Source organism: Xiphias gladius, chromosome 23, assembly GCF_016859285.1.
Source record: "Xiphias gladius isolate SHS-SW01 ecotype Sanya breed wild chromosome 23, ASM1685928v1, whole genome shotgun sequence".
NCBI lineage: Eukaryota > Metazoa > Chordata > Actinopteri > Istiophoriformes > Xiphiidae > Xiphias > Xiphias gladius.
The window spans coordinates 13,251,018-13,274,884 of NC_053422.1; the positions used below are offsets into that span (position 1 = coordinate 13,251,018).

Below are 23,867 nucleotides of genomic sequence, written 5' to 3' on the forward strand. Positions count from 1 at the left end.
GGTAACAATTTTAATATTGAATCATTAATAAAAGGAAACGTTAACAGCATGTCAAAGTAGACGAGCATTGATATGCTTAGTAACAGTCCAGTCCTGGTTTCATATTGCTCAATTATTTACATTTTGCATTAAAATATTAATACTGAATGCCATAACTGTATGCATGAAGATAAAGCTAAGGACAGAGTTATGTTGTAAATCTATCCCTTCCTTTTAATAGATGTAGGATACAGTATGGGATTATAAAGAAGATGAAAATATATTTTGTGAAATAATGAAATAACAGATAAATAGAATAAGAAATCCTTCAGGTAGGCACATTAGATAAGAAGGTAAAATCACCTCAGGACAGCAGGCATACTACTTAAACACATGAAGCACAGAGTCATCTCTTCCTCATCACACCTGTTCTTTCAGTAACAGGGCACTGACCCAGAGTCTTGAACACTGCTCGCCACTGAACAAACTGAACAAACTGCCGCCAAGGAAAACAGCCCTCACTAATGAAGAAAACTGGGTGTAGTTTTAACTCCTGGGGTCATAGTGGAAGCAAACCAAAGGGAAATTATCACATGACTCTACAGGTCCCCTCAGCTGTCTGGAGTGCTTTATGGCCCACAGCTTTAATATTTTCAGCAGGAAACCCCTGGTAAACCCAGAGACAGACAAGACTAGAGACTAACTTGTGAACATAGTGGAGTATTTAGCAACTAGGGTGTCCGATATTTCCATTAGGAGTAGGTGGAGACCAAAACAGAGCTAAAGTGAGAGCGAATATTGGACTTAGGTTAGTCTCTTGGCCAGAAAAATAACTCCAAACAAATGCTAATGTTGCTCTCTGTCGTCTAGACCCTGTTTGCAAACACGTTCTTGGCATCAACTTTATAAAGTTATAATATGTCAGTGTTGTGTTACCAGCTTGTTGCACTGCCCCTTCGTGGCCCAAAAAAAATTCAGGTTTATGAATCAACAGGATGTCAAAACAAGGGTTATTTTTCATGTGGTGTTGAATTAAGTGTTTTCCAGTAAATCTCATCAGCTTCATCCTTGTATGCTACCTTTCATTGTCAGTACAGATTCAGTACCGAGCCTCAATATCATAAAGTCTACACAGAGAATCAGTCTAGTCCTTCTACCGAACAGTATGAAATGTAGCTATTGCCTTGGAAGATTATACTCTGCTGAGGAAGATCTAATACTTTGTCATTTTGGAAAAAAAGCAGAAAAACAGGCCCTCTATCATATTTTATTAGCCTGATATTGGCCTCATGTTGGCATCAGCACCCTGAATGTACAGCCAAATCAACAATCCTAATACAAAAAGACAAAAAGCTGCTTCAAAGAAAAGATTAATCTGTCAGAAATAATTCTTTGAGTTCAATTAAGGACCACACACCTAGGGTCTACAAAAGTGTTAATAGCCAAGACGTGTTGTGCACTAAAATGTCGTGTGCGGTTAAAAACTTTAAAAAAGCTGAGCATCACACAGGTGGTGAAGATTTTAAACAGCCAAGTTTGCTTCGAAGGTGCAGGCATAGATGCCTGTAACAGATTTCAGGAAATTAGAAATATTGCCATTCAGGCACGGTGGCGATTGTGATGTCTCCTTGAATGGGGACACTTCTGTTCCCAGATTTAATTATTCAGTTTTGTTTGGCAATTTAACAATCTCTAAGGTATCTGTTGTGTGTCTTTTTTCAAACTGTTCGTGGTTTATTGCGTATCAAATGGGGAGTTATATAAGCAGCGCTCCTCTCCTTCTGTTGGATGGGTGAATAAGAGGAGATCAAAAGGGAGGCGATAGAGAAAGAGTGTCTGCTGCTTTCTCCTCAGCTTTATTCTCACCACATTCTGCCAATGTGCAGTTCCTTCTAACTGCATGACTTGCCCTGGATTCGCGCTTTCTCTCTGCCTCTCTAGGACATTACACTTTAATCTCATGTTCTGTGCTGCTCTCTCTTTTTCTCTCTTGCCCCCCTTTTGGTCTCTTTGCCGCTCCCTCTCTTCCCTTGGTCTCTGTCCATCACTCCATCCATCCATCTCTGCTTTTCTTCTTTAATCCCATGTTTTTTACTGCTTTGACCCCGAGAATCTCATCTAATCTGCTGTCTCAATATGGCTCTGTATGACTGCTAATCCAGTGCTTGTACATACGTGTGTGTGTGTGTGTGTGTCTGTTTACATCCAGTGAGAGATGTTAGGCAGTTTTGCTGAGATGAGTAGGATGACGCAACATTTTGCTTGTGTGTTTTTTAGTCTAACTGGTGTCCTGCACAGCATGGAGCATCAGAGCACATAGGCCTTCGTGTGTGTGTGTGTGTGTGTGTGTGTGTGTGTGTCTGTCTGTCTGTCTGTCTGTGTGTGTGAGAGTTGAGGTGGGGGATGCAGACATTGTCATGTAAGAAGGGCATGCCCATTGGGAGACAGCCTTGGCCCTTGCTTGGCCCTTGCTTGGCCCCTTCTGACGAATGCAGAAACACACACACACACACACACACACACACACACACACACACACACACACACACACACACACACACACACACACACACACACACAGACAGAAGCACAAAAAGGGGACCACATGCAATTATGCACATATGAAAAACACACACACTACTGCTCACATGAGGGATACACACAGGGAGGGAGCAGGAAAGAGCGATGAGAGAGATGAGAGAAAACATGCAAGTGGGAATTCTATCTCTTTATAAAGTATAATCTCTCACTTTAATCTCCCTCTGCCTGTAAGTCTCTGAAGCCCTGCTGTTTAAATCTGACTCTTTTTTTTTTCTTTTTTTCTTTTTTTTTTTTTGCTCAATTCTACTGTCTAAAAGCTGGTCCAGCAAGGAAGCTGCACAAATGAACACGCATCCACGTAAACAAGCGCACACACAAACATTTTTTCAACAAGAGTAAAATCCTCTTAGCATTAACATGCCACCACCATGCGCTATGTAACAGGGTAATGGCTCGACAGTCCCCTCAGCCAAACCTGGATGTAGTCTTTTCCCCACGAATGCAGTCATCAACCCGTAATAGATCATACCTTTGTGATCCATTTTCCGCCTCTTTCCTGCTCGCTCCACCTCAGGGCACCCTTGTCAAATCCTCCTCTCAAGTTAATAGATATTTGTGCGGGTCCGTTAAGTCCCAGCCAGCAGCCTCTACAGCGGGGCGAACGCGCTACGGGGGAAGACTCGGAGGACGGCCGGTCTGGCCGCAACGAAGCTCCGCGATGTGCACTAGTTATCTCCCACCCTGTTGTTTCAATCTGGGCTCTACTGTGGGTTAACGTGTTTGGAGTGAGAGAGAGAGAGAGAGAGAGTGTGTGTGTGTGTGTGTGTGTGTGTGTGTGTGTGTGTGTGAGAGAGAGAGAGAGGGACTAGAGAGAGAGAGAGACTAACCTCGGATAAAGTCCCGTTTTTTCCCTCCCACGTCTTTTCGCTCCCGGTTCTCGCTGTCAGTCAGCTCCTCTCAGCCGACATCTAAACCTGTGTCAACTTCGCCAGTTCAACTCAAAAACGGCTTGTCATAACCTCAATGCTACATTGCTCCTCTTCTCTCCCGTCCGAGGGCTCCGTATCTCTCCCCTGAGCGCAAAACAGCGGCAATAGGTGCGACTAGTCTCTTATTTCCACCTCGGTCTATCACCACAAGTCTTCAGGGCGCCTCAGTTTGTTATAAATAAACCAACTGTGTTTAGTGAAGGCTTGACAGGTGTCGCCTCCAGCGCACGCTCTCTCCTCCTCTTCCTCCTCTCCTCCTCGCCTCACGCCGAGGCTGAGCGCGGGGATGTTTTCTCTGTGTGTGTGTGTGTGTGTGTGTGTGTGTGTGTGTGTGTGTGTCGGGGTGGAAGTAACGAGTTACATTTACTCTCGTTACTGTGACAGTCATTTTCATCAAAATAAGCAATTGCACTCTTACCTACGTATTTCTTTAACTCAAGTGTTTAACTTCTCTAGATTTAAAGTCGAAATCGTTACAAAGTAAAAACAAAAGTCACATGATGAAGTTAGGATTAACGTGTGAGAACGCCACGAATGAAAAGACTCAAAGGCTGCAGCTCCGGCAGCGAGGAAGCTGCCGGTTTAATGAACCGCCCGGCGACCACGGCAGGTGTCCCCAAACCAAACACACCTGCCACGTTTCGTGACCAACAGGTGCACGCCGGGCCTGGCTAAACGCCGAACGCTACAGTGCTGGCGGCAGGTCGCGATGCGCACACTTCTGCCGTCGGTGAGGCGTGCACCGCCTTTTCCGCTGTTTCGGGCGATCCGTGTTGTGACTGCAGAGCTCACTGGGCTCGGTGTCTGAAAACTTGGGGGAGCGCGGCGAGACCGGAGAGGCTGGGTGGGTGGGTGTGGGGGGGGCGCTGGTTGTACTTCGCATTGAAAATGAACTACCACAGAAGTGGGATTTAGAGCGCGCTGCGGGGGACCTCGCGCTGCACAGGACTCACGAGGTGACGCCCGGACAGGTGAGCGGGACAAATGACTAATTGTTGGGACTCGCTGCACGGGGGACGGCGTCAACAACTACGGCGTTGTGTGGAGCTTATCTCGTCTACACATCTCCGCATTTCCTGCCACTGTATTCTGCTGTTCGGTCATTGACAAGTGGCAAGTCGGGGGACACCCGCCGTGGTGTCCAGGTGTTTCTATTATTTCGTCCACCTCATGTATATCAATGACGGTAGGCTAAGTAACAGGGATGCCTCTCTGTATAATGCAATACAGCTTTACAGCACCATGCACCACATGCTCCGAAATTATAATACAGTTGAATCATCAACTCTCTAAAACAATATTAATATAAACTGAAAGTTATAACCTCTATTAACGGATGATTTATTGCAGGGCAGTTGTATTAGACTGCAATAGTTTTAGCTAGCTGTACCTAATAAACTGCCAACTTAGTGTATATTTTTAATTATCAGTTGTATGCACAGGCAGCAGAGTGCCTGACTGGAATTTATTGCTTGCTTTCCGTGCGGTTCTCACCTGGGAAAGGCATATATGCATTGAAATACCAATGCATATATGCCTGAACATACGCCTGGTTAGCCTAAAGATGTTTATTAATTTAATAGATTTTTCATATAATATTATTATCACCATATAACCTTTTTTTACTCCTCCCCTTCCTCATCCCTTTTAAAAAAGTAGCGCAGTAACATTTACTCAGTGTACATTTTAACTGACTTACTTTGGTACTTTAATCTAAGTACATTTTTACACAAGTAATTTTACTTCTACCTGAAATGAAAAGAATTCTTTTAAGTAATAGTACTTTTACTTGAGTACGTTTTTCAGTACTGTTTCCACCCCTGGTGTGTGTGGGTGAGTGGTGGGGGGTACTCTTGACAGTGGTTCTCTGAGCTCCGTTACGGGGGTTCAGCAGGTCGCTACGGTCCAGCAATTACCGACAACTCACAGAGAATTAGACTGACAGGTGCACACCACACTCAGGGCCGCCCACATGCAGCCCGTTTTGAGGCCCTTTAGATCAAGAAAGAGTAGATTTCAGTCCTTGAGGGAAGGAAGAATTTAGGTTTCTCACGCTTGACAGTGATATAGAAAAGAAGCTTGGTTCTATATTTCAGTTTGAGTTTTAATTATAACATACAGGCCAATGTAACACAAATACTGTCACTGACATACTGTATCAGGACAACAGGGACGTCAAAGACAAGGTTCCTGGATTTCTTCAGGGCTGAGAGCAGACTCTCAGAGAGACTGGGGCTGAGAGACAACACTGATTAAATTGATATTGATGTGTTTTAATTCAGACTTTGTGACCAATGATTTTTATTTTCCTAAGAGGTATACCTCACAATTAATTTGCATTTATTACCTTTGGGCTGTTCTCTCACAAAAGAATTAGCACAGTTTAGCCCTTTGGGTGCTGCATACACAGCATTGTTAAATGTGGCTTTTGCTGGAGGAACATGTTCATGCCATACCTGGGTGCACAGCGCTAGCACTCCCCTACCCTGTCCAAACACACAGACATACAATACTTTATGTGCACAGCGCTGCAGCGCACAGAGCCTCTGTAGAGGACCTGTGTGGGCCACTTGGGACCCTGTGCCTGGGTGCAACTGAACCACCAGCACCCTATAGCTTCCCAGAACTAAGTCTGATTCAATTCAAGCGACTCCCACAGTTAGACTCTCAGCCACAGTCAGAATGAGACAGTATTACTGCGGACAGTAGAAACTAGAGCCTAGCCGATACTGAATTATAGATGATGGTACTGTTATTACTATTTGAGAATTTAAAAAATGGGATAATGGGCAGTATTTATTTTTTACATATAACATAAACAAACGTTTTGATAAAGATCCCCTAAAAATGTTCGACTTGAGACCAAGATATTTACTGAACGAGAAATTATACAATTAAACAAGACTAGGCTAAAACCCTACTATATGGCAGGACCGCCCCTCATCTGTTTGCTTCTAGTCTGCTTCCGTTGTCAAACAATGGAACAAGTATGAAATAGGGACTGAAATGCGGCCCATTAAGACCACATGTTAACCAGCAGTAACTTCCATTTCCAAGCTGCTGCTCGGCACTGCTAAAATCCGGATTTTATAAGCACGGTGTCATCTGACAAAATCACGATACACATAAGTTAAATACAGATACATAATACATAAGTCAAATATATTTTTTATTTCAGCTGCTGTGCGGTTAATTGAATGAGATTCACAAAAAGGTGCGCCTGCAGAGGGAATGCCCAACCTTGCACTTGCGGGACAACACTGGCGACTCTCTTCTACGCAAAGTAGCTGAGGTTTGTACAAAAAGTCGCCAGATTTGGCGCTAGGTGCTTTTTTGAAAAAAAAAAGTCGCTAAAGGGGTCTAAAAAGTTGGTAAATCTAGCAACAAAGGTGCTAAATTGGCAACACTGCCTGTAAATGCCCTCCTAGTGACATAATAGAAACTGTTCGCACCAATTCATCTTGAAAGAGCAAAAACCAATGGAGAAACTCCAACACTTGGCCAGCCGACCAATGGTATAACTTCATCACTCACTCACTCACTAGCTCACTCACTCACTCACTAAAGTGAACATCTGAACAATACAGTAAAATGCAATTCAATCCAATATTCCTTCAGTAAATGTTACCTGTCATAGACAGTTTTTGTTAGGACTATATCAGGGAAGCGCTCATGCATCTCTACAGTAATAGATGCTTTTGAGTTCATTGATCATAGTGTTGTTGTTTTGCATATCGTAATATAGTTTGCCCATTATACAAAAACAGATAGTGTTGCAAATTGTCTGTTGTTAAATGGGGAAATGATCATTTTACAATCAGTTTCTTTTTTTTTTCAAATTTTGTATCACAGTTTCTTTAATGAAAAATAGCAGTCATATTCCCGCAGGAACTATTGGTGCGTCTGTTGTAAACCACTGTAAAATATGGTGTAGTTATCTCTCATGGTATCAGTTTAATAGCCCTGTGTAGGCCATTATTGTCTTAAGTAAAAGTAGGTTAAATTCCCTGGGAAAAAACCCATTCATATATACAACAACTGAAAAGAAAATAGTCGAATGGTGGAGATAAGAGTTAGAAAAACCAGGTGGTTGTGTTGGCAGAAGCTTAGGATACAATATGATGATGTTTTTATCCTATACTTATGTCCTACTTAGTTCTTTACATCGTTTCAACACACAAAGTTGATCAAAAAAGTAAATACTTAATATTTCCTTCCCTCTATGTTAAATAGTAGATCTCTTGCACTGATGATTTTAGTTTGAAAGTAAAATACTGTGGTTCCATTGCTCTCACCTGACCAAACATCACCTGGATGTTAACCTCTAATTGCTAAACTAGTGAGACCAGAGAGGGCAATATAAAGCCATTACCTCCAAGCTGTAATATTGGTCATATTCGTAAGCAGCATCTTATATGTTCGTGCTAATTAAATCAACGACAAACTTAATAATTGACTCAGAGCATTACTGAAGGTGTTGTCATGTCAGGCAATGCCTTTAATTATTATTGCTTTTTATGGTGTTAACGGTTTAGAAGAAGATCTAACCTGTTGAAAATCTGGACAATGTCTGGCCAGCTGAGCGTGCTATTTTGTTACATCACCACAGTATGTTAGTAGTGATGCAGCTTTAAGTCACCCGGCCCTTTGATCACAGGTGGAGGGGTAGGGCCCTAAGTATGATATGGATGCAAAAACTCCAACTGTGAACACCGCAGAGCTGCAGAAGGACAGTGTTGTATCTTTGAGACTCGTTGAACAAAATTACCTCCTTTTTTGTGTCTAGGATTATAGAAGAAGGATTGGTCAGTATTGTCAACACTTTAAAATAACTCCCATTGGGACACATTTGGAGTCAGGCTAATAGACAGCCTAAAACAGAGAAATTACCCAATATATTTACATCCAGCTTGAATACAACTTTAAGAACTCGGGGTACAACTATTCATTAGATTACAATGTCAGATTTTGAATCGGCTAATTAACCGTTTACAATATAAAAAGGTAAAAATAATGACAAATGCCAATCACATATCAGCAAAGACCAAATTTATGTTAAATTATTTGCATAGTCTCACAAACAGCTAAAAGCAAAAAACAAATCGTAATCAAAACTTGAATCAGTCATTTTTTTTCTTAACTGACTGATCCACAAATCATCTTAGGTTTATTCAGTGTAAAAGGTTTATTCAATGTAAATGGATTGAGCAAATAAACACTGCAGTCTTCACAGATTATAAAAATGTAGCTTTCAGTACTGTAATTTTTTTCTTCTCTTGCTTTCAATCAATTGTCCAAGGCTGTTTCTTTAAAATAATTAGTGATATTTTTTTAATTCATTGATTTTTGTTTTGTACGTTTTTACTAACTTTCTTTCTTTGGTGCCAAGTAACTGATCTGATTATCTCTTAAAGCCAGCGTGCCTGCTGTTGTGAGCGTTTCTATTCGTATTGTGAAGTTGTTGAGGAAGTGTGCAAATTGTAGCCAGCTGTTGAAGTAACTATGTTCACAGGGTTTACAGTGAAGACATCAGCCAGAATATATCTACCTTTAGTTGGCCGTTTCTCCACTGCATCACTGCTCATTTGCTTTGAGTTGAACTCTGGTCAACTTTTTCCTGTTTTTATTAGTATCTCTCTGCCCTTGTCATTCCTTGTCACAATGAGTGACTATCAGCTGCTTTGTGTCGTATTGTTGCTACAGGTGTGAACGCATGGCAAGAATGCATAGGTAATTGGCAACGTCTGGTTCATCACATGTCACTTATAAATTTACTTTCATACCAAATCAGATCAAACAAAGACAAACTTTGCTGCAGGGTTTTTCAAATTTAGATTTTTGGAGAGCAGCATCACAAATTAGAATGCAATGAGATATTTGTGTGGTATAGATGAAACAGTGTTCTTCTCTTTTAACTGCATGGTCTTAGTATGTCAAAGTCAAAACCATGAGGTGAAATACAGGTCTTTCATTTCAAGGAGGGAATAAGCCTGAAGGAAGCTGGAAAACACATTCACAGTGAGTACGAGCTACATTTGCTGGAGGCCAAGGAAATCCAATAAAACTCTGTAAACACAAATGGAAACAAAAGGAAATGCAATAAAATGCATTTCTCTTCAAAATTAAGAGACTATTTATATTTTTAAAATCCTCGTTTAATTATGCAGCACTATATTGGTCCAGCTGCACTGTTTGTTTTGTTGTACAGGGTGGGGCAGCCGTTAGTTAATCGTTACACTATGTCATTATATACTTAGACAGTTATAGGGTGATTTGTGATTGAAAGCAAATGCATTTATCTTTGTATTTTCTTCATTGTTGTCGGTTCACTTTCTTCTTGTAATCTTTATACCTTCCTCTTCTGAAAAAGCGATGTTTTATTTAATCCTAGGGATCAGTTTAGACGTATTATAATCTTATTTAATCTTAGATAAAGGTGTTGAACCGCGTCTGCCTTTATCCTGCACCATATCAGTAGCTTTGTCCTTTTTTCCATAAGGACACCGGCAAATTGATTGGCATTCTCAAGTGGACCAACTAAATGATGGCTAGAAATTAAATGACTCAAAGAGGTACAATAATGGTGGTGAGGACAAGCGGGTAGAGGAGAGAGAGGGATGGAGAGGGAAGCAGGAGAGTGAGGAATACACAAACAGGTTGAACTGGGGCCTGGGGAATAAGGGGGAGAGGGTGCGGAGAGTAGAGGGAAAGAAAAATAAGATGGAGGGCCATAGAGAAAAAAGACCGGGACTGGTTTAACTCAGAGCTTCACACAAAGGAGATATGAGCCTGTTTTCATATTCATAATAATTTCTCCTGACTTCTAACATAATCCAACACACAGACAGACACATTTAAACAAACACAGGTGGTTCAAGCCTCATTTCTGCTCTGAGTCAAACAGCAGATGAGTGCTTTCACCCTCTCTGTATTCTCTCTGTCACAGCCAACTTCTTCCTCCTCTGTTTAGCCAGGTTATAAGCTTTTAGCTCTTGTCCTTCACTGATGCATCAGTCTATCCAACCCTCCATCCTTCCCCCCTCTGTGTCTCTCTCCCCCTTCTCCCCCTCAGTGTGATTACTTACCTCCCAAGAAAGAAGTACACTCCATCTTGTTGTTTTATGTTCCCAGCAAATTTAGTCCTGCGTCTCCCTTCTCCACCCTCAACTCTCTTTCACTTCGTCTCTGTCTCTCTCACTCACTCACTCTCCATCACCCCCCCCCTCCCTCTCCCCAAGCCCTTCCTCCGTCCCCCGACACCTAGCACTCTCCTCCTTCTCCACTCCCTCCCTGTTAACTTACCCTCTCTCCTCCCCCCTCTTTCTCGCTCTGTGTAGTTGTATAACTTATTACTGTGATCCCTTCCCCACTCCGATAATTGGTGTGTCTTGGCGGCAGATGCTAGCAAGCTTTATTTAGCTTTTCAGTATTAGCTATTCCAATTAGTCATCTAATACCAATAAAAAAAAGAAACAGTTAGCCTCCATGTATTCAGCGCCATGGGAGAAGGGAGTTGTGAGTGTTTGTTTTTGGCCGTGCAGCAACTGTGGCCAGTGCATGTACGCACCTCAAACACACAAAAAACACACATGGAGTTACACTCCATCCACACTCAACTGGGTAGAGGGTACATGTGGGTTTTAACAGATGGTGAAACACTTTCCCTCGAGTATAAAAATTATTCTCTCTCTCTCTCTCTCTCCCTCTAATTAACTAGGTTTCAGTAACAAACCTTTGGGCTTTGCCGTTGTCATGGTTACCCAAACACCGAAACGCCACTGTATGTGTGACTGCTGGCAACTATGGTGCATATGCGTGCACAAGTCTTTGTGTTCACACTCCTGTGTGTGTGTGTGTGTGTGTGTGTGTGTGTGTGTGTGTGTGTGTGTGTGTGTGTGTGTGTGTGTGTGTGCGCGCACATCTCTGTAACTGCGTGATTGTGCATACACATGAGCATTTTGGTTGCTTTGATGCCTTTGTTTCCCCACAGGGCTCACAGTCTGGTTTTGTCTCGAGCACCTATGTATCTACACAGAGAACAGTAGCATTACGTAGGATCATTGATAATTAATCATAGGTCTGTTGCACCTTACACAAGAAAAGGTTCATAATTATAATCCTATGGATAAAGATTACAAGCAAGATGAATTTAAAATGGGGAGTTAAAATAAAAATTTATTCTGCACTTGTAACAGGGAAAGTAAACTTGAATTAAAACTTTGCGCACCTTTTCTGAAAGGCAAAAATAAATTGAAAATAGGCTGTGCGATTATAGCTTTTGAATTGCCTGGTCAGCCGACTGTACATGTGATTATGAACTCAGTTGAAAACATCTACAGTGTTTTTAGCACTTACGATAAAAAATTTATAATTTAACACTACAAGAACGGTAAGCAGCCAACCCGACATTAGTGTTTGATACAATTTTTTTAAGACGGCAGTGAGGCATAGAGAAGAGAGACGAGCATTGTTTAGGGTTCAGTATGCTTGAAACAAACTACGAGGGAACACGGGTCGTTTGCCCACGTCTAAAAGTGGAAGTGTTTGTACTTATTTAGAAACTCCGCATGCGAAGGTGGGGTGAACCCCTTGCTGTCATAGCCGCCTCCTGGCTGCATAACAGTGCCTCCCTGATCTCTCTCCAAGAACTAAATGTCTTCTGCATGTCTTTGTCTTGATTCATCAGATTGTACATATGGGGATACTGGTGCTCACTGTCAGATAGTCTCTCCTCAAAGGCAATCATAGTGTTTCGCCCTGTTGTAAACATGCTGGGGACACAGCCACCTCAAGCCAGCGTCAGAGAGACATGGGGAAAGAGGGTTTCAGATGCTGTTAGGCACTGGCAAAACATTTGAACCTGGCTCAATTTTTCAGCGTAATCCAAAAAGGTGCTGCATTGGTTTATCAAATACATTTATGCCCACATTCCCGGTAGAATACTTTATAAAGTGAGCTGTATTTCTACTGTTTACACCCCCATTGTTGCCATGACAGATAAAATTATTGCCTCAGTGATAACTTTCCAGAGCGGTAAAACCCTTTCTCATATTTTAAACCACAGAGCATCTGTTTTGGCGCTAATATACCGTCAAAGTCATTGATCTTCTATTCCAACTGGATTATCTGGATTATATTTCACTGTCCTGTCCCGTACCTGTACCTGTACTTGAAGCATCACAGCCTCACCAACACAGCATCTTGAATTTTTTTTTTTTTTTTTCCTGAGCTGTTGTCGGTCTGAATAGCCAGTTAGACAAACCAAGAAACATTTTATTTTAAGCATATAGAGGCCCTTACAGCAGAAAATGACCTGGGCTGTCCTGGAGATTACTGTTATTTACACCTAATATTTGTTTCAATAGATAAATTGTGGAAGTGTGGAAATGTTCAAATCACGCAAATCCATGTATACCGGGCTGCGGACAATGTACCCTTCAAATCAGGTGGCCATATTGTTAGCATTTGGAAGTATAATTTTTGTAACACAGACAGTGTCGGCTCTCACTCAGACATTTCCAGCAGGTACAATGGAGCGTGATTGCAGGAAAAAAAAAAAAATCAGCAATCAGTTACTACCAGGTTTTGGTGTTAGTCCCACAGAAGACAAGAGGGGGACTTCTTTTTACACACAATTTTGCAGCAGGCGTTCATCAGTTTTAATGGCAGAAAATCCCTTGCAGGAAAGCCAGAGATACACATTTCTACACTGATGGCAGCCTCAGTAATCCAGAAGGTGATGTAGCTATAAAACTTGTTGTTTTTGAGTAAAATGAGAGATTTTTTTTTTTTCTTCACTGGAGAAATTTTACTAGAACTGTTATTGTGTTCTCTCTTTTTTTTTTTTTTTTTTGGTGATAAGATTATAGGTAATAAACTGATATAGAGGTAGACAAGGCAGGTAGTAGGAAAGCGGGTGAAAAAATATATTTCAACACTGCATCACAAGATAAGTCCTGAAATGCATTAAACATCATAAACTGAAACATAACAGTAAAAGCATCAGGGGCCGTATTTTTTTTATTTGAAATGCAGTAAAGGTAAAACTTTGGTGGTGTTTTTCTGATATCCTGGGCAGGATTTATCCACATGGTCCAGTCTCTGAGTTTGAGGCAACCGCTGGTTGCATATGACATCTGTCAAAATATTCCGAACCAGTGTTGCTTTGTTACAAAAAATAAAAAATAAGCAGCGCCAACGATGAAATTTCAATGGGTTTTACATTAAAAACAAGTTTGTTTTTTTTACCTTCTCTGATGACTTTCGTTGTCTATGGGACCCCACGCAATACTCGATTAAAACCACAAAAAACGGTTCTTATGCAGAGATTAGTTGTTACTAAATATTTACAATCACATACTTCCAAGCGAAACCGTTATGTAGCTAACCGAACCAACTGACAAAGCTAACATTAGCTTGCTAATATAACATTAATATACTGTTTTACTCTTCGTTTAGTTTGAAGAGCAAAACAGGTACTATGGAGTATGGCTGACATGACTGACCTAACACATGTTCAAAATGCTGTTTAACGTTCAAGGTAAATTGAAAAGATTTTGAATTACATTTCACAAAAATAACCTAACACATGTCAAAATATAAAACACTTTGCCAGTAATGTTAGCCTAAATGACCAGTTATCATCGGTTAGCACAATGCGATATTTCCCACTCACTGTAAACTCTAGCAATACTATTAACTCTGAAATACACACATTTCTCCCTTAAAGCAGATATAAATAAAACAAAGTATAACCTATATTAACAAGGTATTTATAGTTAAGTTTGATATATTGTTGTCCCCCTAAAAACCTTTGGACGTTATCATACGTTCTCATATAAAAGCTGGTATCCACTCGATAATGACCATGTCTCAAATAATGGCTGGGGGCCATGGTCAGCAGGAACAAATAAGGCCAAAGAAAAAAAAATAAAATAACTGAGGGTAGTGAAATTAACCGTAGCTGCAGCAGCTCACATAGTAGCACTAAATCCATCAGTACAACAACAGTGAAATGTCATACTTACCACTCTGCTGCTCCTAGTTTCTCATTTTAAATAGAAATTGTGTTTTCACACTACAGTTAATTCCAATGATTTCTTCTTTCCTTTTCTCCTGATTGATGTTATGCTACTGTCAACAAAACTCAACACTTCCTGATGTTTTTTTTTTTTTTTTTTTTTTTAAACATTATAAGCCTACCTATAAAGGGATGGCTGCAACTTCTGAAGGCAGTGTTGAGTTTTATTCATGGTAGTTTAACGTTGTTCGGGAAAAAAGGCAAAGTGGAATGCACAATATAGTGAATTTATCAAGGCAAAGGGTAAACATGGAATAAGTTTTGAGTTTGCATTCGCTGGGGAACTGGAGAAATTATAAATTAAAGGCTTTTTTTTTTTTTGAGCTTTTGTAGGTTTTAATAGCCACTTAGACAATCCAACAAGCATTTTATTTTTGTCTCCAATATAAACCCCAATAAAGGCCTGGTTCTCTCTGAAACAAGGTATGTTACAACTTTGTGATGCTACGGTGTCGTACGGTTGACATAGTTGATTGGATGATGCTACTGATGTCTCCCAGCAACCAATTTACACATTACTAAAGTCTTAACTACCATTAAGGTTGCAACCTGATTTACCAAATCAATAGTTTGAAATTAATTAATCATCACTAAGAAGTAAGAAAGGACTTTTACAGACAAACATAGTGATTGGTTTATGAATAGCTGGTGCAAAAAAAAAAAGAGAAAACCTTTCACCACTCAGGAGTTCAGATGTGCTTCATATGGCCAAGCGTGTGTTATTCAGCATGGACAGGCATTAACAAGACCTAGTATATGATATTACTCCCATGTACAGTATGATGAATGGGAGTCTTACTGTAATGGAGACATTTTATTTGTCTGCGCTTTTACACTCTCAAACAAGCTGTGCACCTGATATATTTTCACACTGTCACATTAAGTAACTTCCTTTTTCCCAAATAAAGGCTGTATGGAGCTGCGCTTTTTCAAATTAGAGAGTAGAGATAATCACTTTGGGAGATGTTAGTGAGACTGTGGTTCACATATAGAGAGAAGTATATTGTGTTTAAAGGCTGGAATAAAGTGAGATTTACCATTAATGAAGCAACAGGGGATGGTGATAATATTGAAGAGTAGAGGATTCTTGAGAGAGAAAGACAGCTGTGGGATTTAGTCTCTGTTCCTCCCTCTCTAAAACCACCTTGCCTGATGCACTCTCTCAGTGTACCCAACTGGCGCAATGCCGACTGGCAAAGAGTAACTAAAAAGAGAAATGTCCCCAGTGTGTTCTGACGTAACTTTGTCACTGTCCCTTGCAGAGAGATTATGTGCTTATCAGATTTGCCTAACATGGTCACAGCAACCAACATTTTGATCCATGAGCAGAGAAAGAATAGAAAAACATGATTTATATTTTTTGTGGTCAGGTTTCAGTTTTCCTGTACACACTGCAGATGTCACCTGGCCAGTACTAATGACTCCACACGTTTATGGATATGTTGGTGAGAAAAAGTCTTGGATATCGCATGTCAGCCACAGCCAGCCTTATCACCCTGCCAGCAATTTAATCTTTAAACATGTGTATTGACTTGATTCTGGGAGGGTAATGATTTAGGGGACACTGGCCAGCCAGGCTACTGGCATTAAATCACTACTTTCTTTGCTGGGAAAAAATGCTCATTATATTGTTTTTTTTATTTAAGCTACAGTCACCTACTTCTTTTCCAGGTAGAAAATTGCTGTTCGATTGGCTTTTTTCATAAGAAAAAGACAAATTAAACCTTATTGGGTTGTTGGTTTCTTATCACAGAGTTGTTTTTTTTTTTCCTTTGGACTGTAGCCTCACCATGACTTTATTCATTAGCTTTGCTAGCAGTGAAGCTACTCCTTCTTATTGTGCAGTGCTTCTTGGTCCTCACTGATGTGACTTGGAGCCTGCTGGTTCCCATGCTATCCCGCTATCCATCAGGGGCAGAGTTACACCTGCAATGGTGAATGCAATGAACTCACTGGTTGGCAAGACCAGCAGTACTGTGAGCCCTGAGGACTTGGATTGAGAACCACTCTTGTTGAGAAATGCTGACACCAATAACAAATTATGTTCTAAAGGATAAATGTGGAGCATTTGTTATCTCCCCCGTAAGTAAATATAAGCAAAAGCCTCAAATCATTTTTGTACACAAAATAATAAATAATAAATAAACCTGTATAAACCATAATTAGGTCATAGGAGATTCTGACCAGCACACCCAAACAGTGCAAATGAAGAAATGTTCTGTTAATAAATATTGTGTTGAGATGTTATGTTTTTTTTTAAACTGTGGTGAAAGGTTAAGTTCAACTGTGACCACAAAAGAGAGGACGGAGTGAAATTATTTATTATTTTGTATTATTTGGGCTGCAACTAGCGATTATTTTCATTATCAGTTAATCTATTGATTAATGATTTATTTAAAAAGTTTCTTCAAAATGCTCATTACAAGTGACATCTTCAGATGTTTTGTCTGACCAACAGTCAAAAACCCAAATATATTAAATTTACAATGATATGTAACAGAAAAGCAGAAAATTATCAGAATGCAGAAGCCAGAACCAGAGACAATATGAATAACTGATTGTCAAAATAGTTGCCAATTCATTTTCTAATGATCGACAGATCAGTTAATCAAGTAATTGGATTTTACACAGATTGGATGTACTGAGAAAGTTATTTTTTGTAAACAAGTAATTAAAAGTAATAATGTAACCTTGACTTTAGCAGTGGTCAATGTCATTGTGAATTAAATTTGAGTTGTTATTTGTGATTAGGGCTGCAACTAACAGTTATTTTCTTTATTGATTAATCTGTCAATAATTTATTAAATTCATTTGTAAAAATTGAGCTCACGTGTTCCCAGAGCCCAATGCAATGTCTTCCAGTGTCTTATTTTATATAACCACCTGTCCAAAACCCAAAGACATTCAGTTTAAATTAATATAAAGCAACATCGGAGATGCTAAAACCAAAAAATACCATATAGCTATACACGGTATATAGTCATTTTTGCTTGACAAAATCTTGTTTTTCTTTCAGCAAACAAGACTCTGCTCGGCGGAGGTGGAGGTAAGTCACAACCTGTCTGAACCATTGGTTGTGTGTGCTTGTGCTTGCCAAGATACTTGTAGGCCTCAGCTGTTATTAATAACACAGCTTTGTGGTGCAAATAGTCCTCTCTTGGCACAAAATAATTGGAAATTTACTTTTTTTAATCAGATGATGCGGTGCAATGTACTAGCCAAAGAGCATGTATGTGTGAGTGTTTTATGTTCAATATCTGGTGTGTCTGTATTTTCTTTGTGTTTGGTAGCAGGTAGCTCTTTGTTGTGGCAGGTGTTCAAGGTGCATTTGCATGCTATGCAGAGTTTCTGTCTGGGTGTGTTGCTTTGTGTTTGTGTATGCGTGCAGGTGCGAAGTCGATAGTTCATAATTTATGAGTGTGGAGTGCTGTGGATATAAACAGTCATTTTTCAGTGTATTGTTGACTCAGTACTTTGCTGCGTGTGTGTGATTTTTGACATCCACAGTTAATCGATACTTGTAATAAATCTGTTCTACTAATGCGCCAGCCACATTTGCTCAAACATGTACACACACACTCAACAACCTGTGTGTGTGTGTGTTTGTTAATTGTTGATAATACGGGTGCTGGTGCATTTGCCTGTGTTTTTTTTATTTTCTTTCATTTGGGAAACAGCTTTAGCCTTTCAGACCACCTCACTTGCACTGCCATTTTTGACTTTCCAAATGGTATGAGTGTGTGTATGGGTGTGTGCATTCATGCGTTTTTTGCTTTCCAGTCTCCATGTTGATGTATCTAGCAATATATCTGTATGTGTGTATGTATGTATGTGTGCATGGGCATTCTTACAGCGGCATCATACAGTATTGGCATCCCTGGTCAAAATTTCTGTTATTTCTGGAACTTTACCAAGGTCTCAGACCTTAATTACCAATTTGGACTGCGGCTTGGTCACAGTGATTGTTAGGAAAGACAGAGTGATGCCAGTTTCAAAGCTTCATAAACACTCTGACTCCTCAAAACCTTGTCCAAACAATCAGCAGCCATGGGCTCCTCTAAGCAGCTGTCTCGCACTCTGAAAATTCAAATAATTGATGCCCACAAAGCAGGAGATGTTTCCTCGGTTCGTAATGTAATTAAGAAACGGCAGTTAACAGGAACAGTGGAGGTCAAGTTGAGGTCTGGAAGACCAAGAAAACTTAAAGAGAAAACTGCTCGTAGGATTGCTAGAAACACAAATCAAAACACCCGTTTGACAGCAAAAGACCTTCAGGAAGATCTACTGTTCTACTGTGTAGTGACACATGTACAAATATGACGCCTCATGGAAGCGTCATCAGAAGAAAACCTTTCCTGCGTCCTCACCCCAAAATTCAGCATCAGAACTTTGAAACGCAATGTCTAAACAAGCATTTTGGAAAAACTCCTATGGACTGATGAAGTTAAAATAGAACTTTGTGGCCACAATGACCAAAGGTATGTTTGGAGAAAAAAGTTGCACAATTTCACGAAAAGAACAGTTCTCCAACTGTTAAGCACGGGGCTGGATTGATCATGCTTTGGGCTTGTGTTGAAGCCAGTGGGGAACATTTCACTGGTAGAGGGACGAATGGATTCAATTAAATACCAGCAAATTTTGTGAGCAAACATCACACTGTCTGTAAAAAAGCTGAAGATGAAGAGAGGATGGGTTCTGCAACAGGATAATGATCCTAAACACACCTCAAAATCCTCAACAGACTACCTAAAGAGGCCTAAGCTGAAGGTTTTGCCATGGCCCTCACAGTCCTCCGACCTAAAGATCATCGAAAATCTGTGGATAGACCTCAAAGGAGCAGTGCATGCAAGATGACGCAAGAATCTCAAAGAAGTAGAAGCCTTTTGCAAAGGAGAATGGGGGGAAAATCCCCCAAACAAGAACTAAAAGACTTTTAGCTGCTACTAAAAGCGTTTACAAGCTGTGATACTTGCCAAAGGGAAAGTTACTAAGTACTGACAATGCAGGGTGCCCAAACTTTTGTTTCAGGCCCTTTTCCTTTTTTGTTATTTTGAAACTGTAAATGATGGGGAAAAAAAGGTAATCTTGCTTAAAATATTTTTAAAAATGTGTCATCTTTTCATCTTTATGCCTTTCGCAAATCAGGTCATCTTAAATTTCGTCCACCACAAGTAAATTCTCAACCTGTAGGAAGTACTAAATAGGCCCATTTTTATTTAATATAGGCTATTTATGTTTTATAAATTGTACATTTTTTGCAACTGTATATGCTCAACCAGGGAAAGAATCCCTGTCTTTGCATTTTATTTTGATGGTATTCTGTTTTAATAGAAGTGCTTGTGACATCTCACATGTGGCTTTGACTTAAAACTGAACAATTTAGCCCACTTCGTAAAAAATATTGAGATGTATATTGTGTATTGCCATTCAGCCTTAAAATGCAGAGATATGATTTTTGGTCTATATCGCCCAGCCCTACCTAGCACTACATTTGCTTGCCTCAAGTGTTCTGTTGAAGCTGTAAGTCCTTAGCGTCCAGACACACACGCCCGAGCACATGCACACACACACACACACGCACAGGCGCCACCCTTACTGATACATACCAGCTGAGCTTCAAGCCATAAAAACGGACTGCACACTCTTGTGTCCTGTTGCTTCATACACACGCGCGCACACACACACACACACACATATACATATACACACATATGCAGCTCGAGATCTACAGCATTGTTTGATGTTGTCCTGAAGTCTCTGATAGCTCTACAAAGACAGATGGTTTCTAGAGAGGCCATGAGTGTGTGTATCCATCAAAGTGTGAACATTCTGCTTACATAAAATATGTTTATGTTGTTCACTCTGGTTTAGTTATTTTCATTTTTCATTTATCTCTTTACCCGTGACAGTGTGGGTGGTGTTGTTTTCACCTTTTTTGTGTGTGTGTGTGTGTGTGTGTGTGTGTGTGTGTGTGTGTGTGTGTGTGTGTGTGTGTGTGTGTGTGTGTGTGTGTGTGTGTGTGTGAGAGATCATGGCAAAATGTGGTCCTGGAGACACACCTACTGTAGTGGGAACTACCACAGAGGTGGTTTTGAGTACTTTGGCAGTCTGTCTGTCAACCGTGCAAGATACAGTCACGAAACTTTACAGGTGTATAGTTGAGATCAAAATGAATGCTGAGTTTGAAGATGGGTGTGGTCCGATCCATGAGTACTGAATACTCATGTAATAACGCAGTAATGACTGCTGAGTACTCATTGGTCGGAATGTCAACACGCTGACTGGCTTTGCAGCCTGTGTGATCCCATCACAAGATGGTCGCTAGTTAATCAGTTCAATTCAACCACAATATCTGTTTTTAATTTTAAAATTTTACACTATCTGAACAAAGAGGCTACATATCCAACAACTACTATCTACATCTGTCTTTGTATCTGTTGCTGTGTCACTTTTGGCAAATTTCTCTCTTGCTCGGTCAAGTTCACTCATCTCTTTCTTATTATATTAATTTCTCTCTCTCTCTATCTCTCTTTCCAGCTATGTCTTTTGGGGGTTTGTTAAGGAAGATAGAGCCTACATTAGGTGTTAATTAGAGAGAGAGGTATGGGTAGAGACAGGGAGAAGAATGGAACAAACGAGTAATAGGAGGGAGATGATGGTTACAGCGAGACGACAAGAAACTGAAAGCAATGATGGTCCAATAGTGTTTGGAAGACAGTCACTGGGGATAGAGAGATGCAAGAAGAGAGCCAAGTGGAAAAACACACACAAAAATCATACGGAATACATTTCCATTCGCTGAGATCACACTCTGCACTGAATAACCAAGCATTCATTCAGCTTTAGTGTGAAGCTGTGTGTTTTTTTTGTTTGTCCCCCCCATCAGAGGAGAGGCAACAAAAGGTCTTTACAGTTCTTTACTACTCAGTCTCAAGGGTACCTGGGTAAATGTCATTCAGTTAGATCAAACGCACACCTGCCGACATTGTTTTCTCACTTCAATCTGGAGGAGTGCTGAGCTCAGGCAGTGCATCAACAACAAACTCAAGGGCAGGAAATTAACCTTTTTTTATGTCCACTGGCTGCAGTTGCTCATTTATTCCAGAGGTTATCTGCCAATTCACCATTTCACTGCTTTGATTGATTTTCCAAATAGAAAAGAAAGCCCAAATGATGATTTGAGTTTCAGTCAGCCAGAGAGTGACCATGAGCTGTATACTTGATGCAAGGGGTTAACAAGAGCCTGGTCGTAGATACATAAAGTTATTGGATTTTACCCGCTGAAATCCCCTTTGCAATGCTAGACGAGTGTATTGTTCATGATCAGGCTGTATCATGCTTTAATTATATGCCCCCAAGTATGAAACTGTGTTTACATTTTTTCATTTACATTGTGATGTTGAGCAAAGGTGGTCTCCAAAGTGCTTATATAGCTAGAGTTACATCCATGCAACTTCTATTTTACCTTACTGAATAGGAGACTACTGCAGTGCAATCTCCTCGTTTCTGCTCATTCATTCACTGTTACAGAGCGGCGATAGTAGAAGGTTTACAGTGGAGATGGCTTTGTGATATGTGTGTAACTTAGTCTGTCAACTTCTTTAACATTGTCTTAGCTATTAACAACCTCTGCTGGAAACTTGTAGGAGACAACACGCTTTTAGAGGACTATAAATACAGCTTAAGGTTTGAGGTTTTGGGATCCTGTGGCAGTTGCCAGCGTTGCATGGTTGATTATTTACCCTTGGATAGGAGGAATGACTATAGCATCCAGTAACTCTTTTAAGGCACATATGGCATGCAGGTATTGTATTAAGATTAATATTGAAAAGTCAGAACCTTTCCTTTAAGCACTATCACAGCATCAGCTCCGAAGTCATACTTGCACCAAATGGAATCATCCGTTCAAAGCCCTCACCTTTGGTAATGTACTGCACTTGTATAATAACACGTTACTGATCAAACACAGACACACAGTTACAGACAGACAGAAACAGGCAGCTGGTATCAGAGATTTTGCTCTTGGTCTGTGGGGACACAATGCGCAGGATGTGAACCAGCCAGGAAGACACTGCCTGCATATGATTGGTTTTGGTGTTTTAAGACATACAGACCCAGCACACAATAGATGAGCACCATCCCAATCAAAATTTCATCCACTTACATTTTTTTTATTTGGTTGAGATAAAAAAGAACAAAATCCTCTCGCACTGGATTTCTTGCAAGCTAAAAAGCCGGGGTGAATTTGTGTGCGCTGACATCTATAATCAATCTTCCAGAACGGGGATGGGGTTTGATTCCCCGCACTTTCTCCTCTGTGGTCCCTTTGTGTCTGCACCTCTCTCTCTGCTTTCTCCTTTTCTGTATGAGGAGGAAAATGCAGGCGCAGGATAGGCTTTTCTGCTTGCCTTTCAGAACAAATGAAAAGGAGAGCATGTATTGTGAATGAAGGGAGAGAGCCGAAGATTGGTTTGGGGGCGCAGAGATGAGACGAGTGGCAAAGAGCACTTAGTGTACCTTCCACATACAGACAGCACTGTCACTGTCTCTTGCCTGTTTCACCGCTGTTAGCAACAGTCATGTTTGTGTGTGTGTGTGTGGATAAGTTAATAGTAGTAGCATTTAAGAGGTTGCTGCGTGTTTGTGTGCATACATGTTTCTGTGTATAAGTGTATATACACAACTGTGTTTGAAGCAGTGTGCATGCGTGCATCCACCACCAGACCCATCCTAAATGTTGCCTTGGCAACAAGCTGACTGAAGTAAATGAGTGTCCTGGCTCTGCTGAGGGATTGTGGGAAAGCAATATGCCAGCGTTCCGCCCCATTAGTTTGACGGACAGCCTGTTTGGCCTATAAGAGGTCAGCTGCCAAGGGCAGCCATATTAGTATTCCATAGGAGAGACCTCAGGATTGTTTTTACTCTAATGTCAATCTACCTGTACGTGTGTGTTTGTGCATTTTCGTGTGTGTGTGTGTGGTTGTGTTTGTAAGGCTGGGTGGTGGGGGTTTGCAGGAGGTAAAGCATGTCCTGGCGTATAACATTGCAGGCAAGGGTGTTTGTGTGTGCGTCTGTGTTTGCTTGTGTGCCCTGCTGGGGGGTTGCAGGCTCCTCGCCAGGTAAGCATATCGCCAATTATCACCTCCCAGTCTCCCCACTACCCTGGTTCCCTCCCTCCCTCCCTCCTGCAGAGTCAGTCAATATAGAGCCAGTGAGGGAGACGTGATAACACCTAAACTGGTCAGCCGTCTGCTTAGCTGGCTGGTGACTGGTCTAAA

General features: G+C 40.7%; 1 protein-coding gene across 4 annotated transcripts in view; it reads left to right on the forward strand.

The window, feature by feature from the left end:
- macrod1 (mono-ADP ribosylhydrolase 1) overlaps nt 1-23,867 on the forward strand; it is a 115,905-nt gene that overhangs the window by 48,169 nt on the left and 43,869 nt on the right. For 3 of the 4 annotated variants that reach the window (XM_040119625.1, XM_040119623.1, XM_040119620.1), the window contains exon 4: nt 17,606-17,635. The exons of the other annotated variant lie outside the window; for it this stretch is intronic. In XM_040119625.1, the coding sequence (XP_039975559.1) occupies nt 17,606-17,635 (30 nt within the window). The remainder of the gene's footprint in view (nt 1-17,605; nt 17,636-23,867) is intronic. 4 annotated transcript variants of the gene reach the window in all.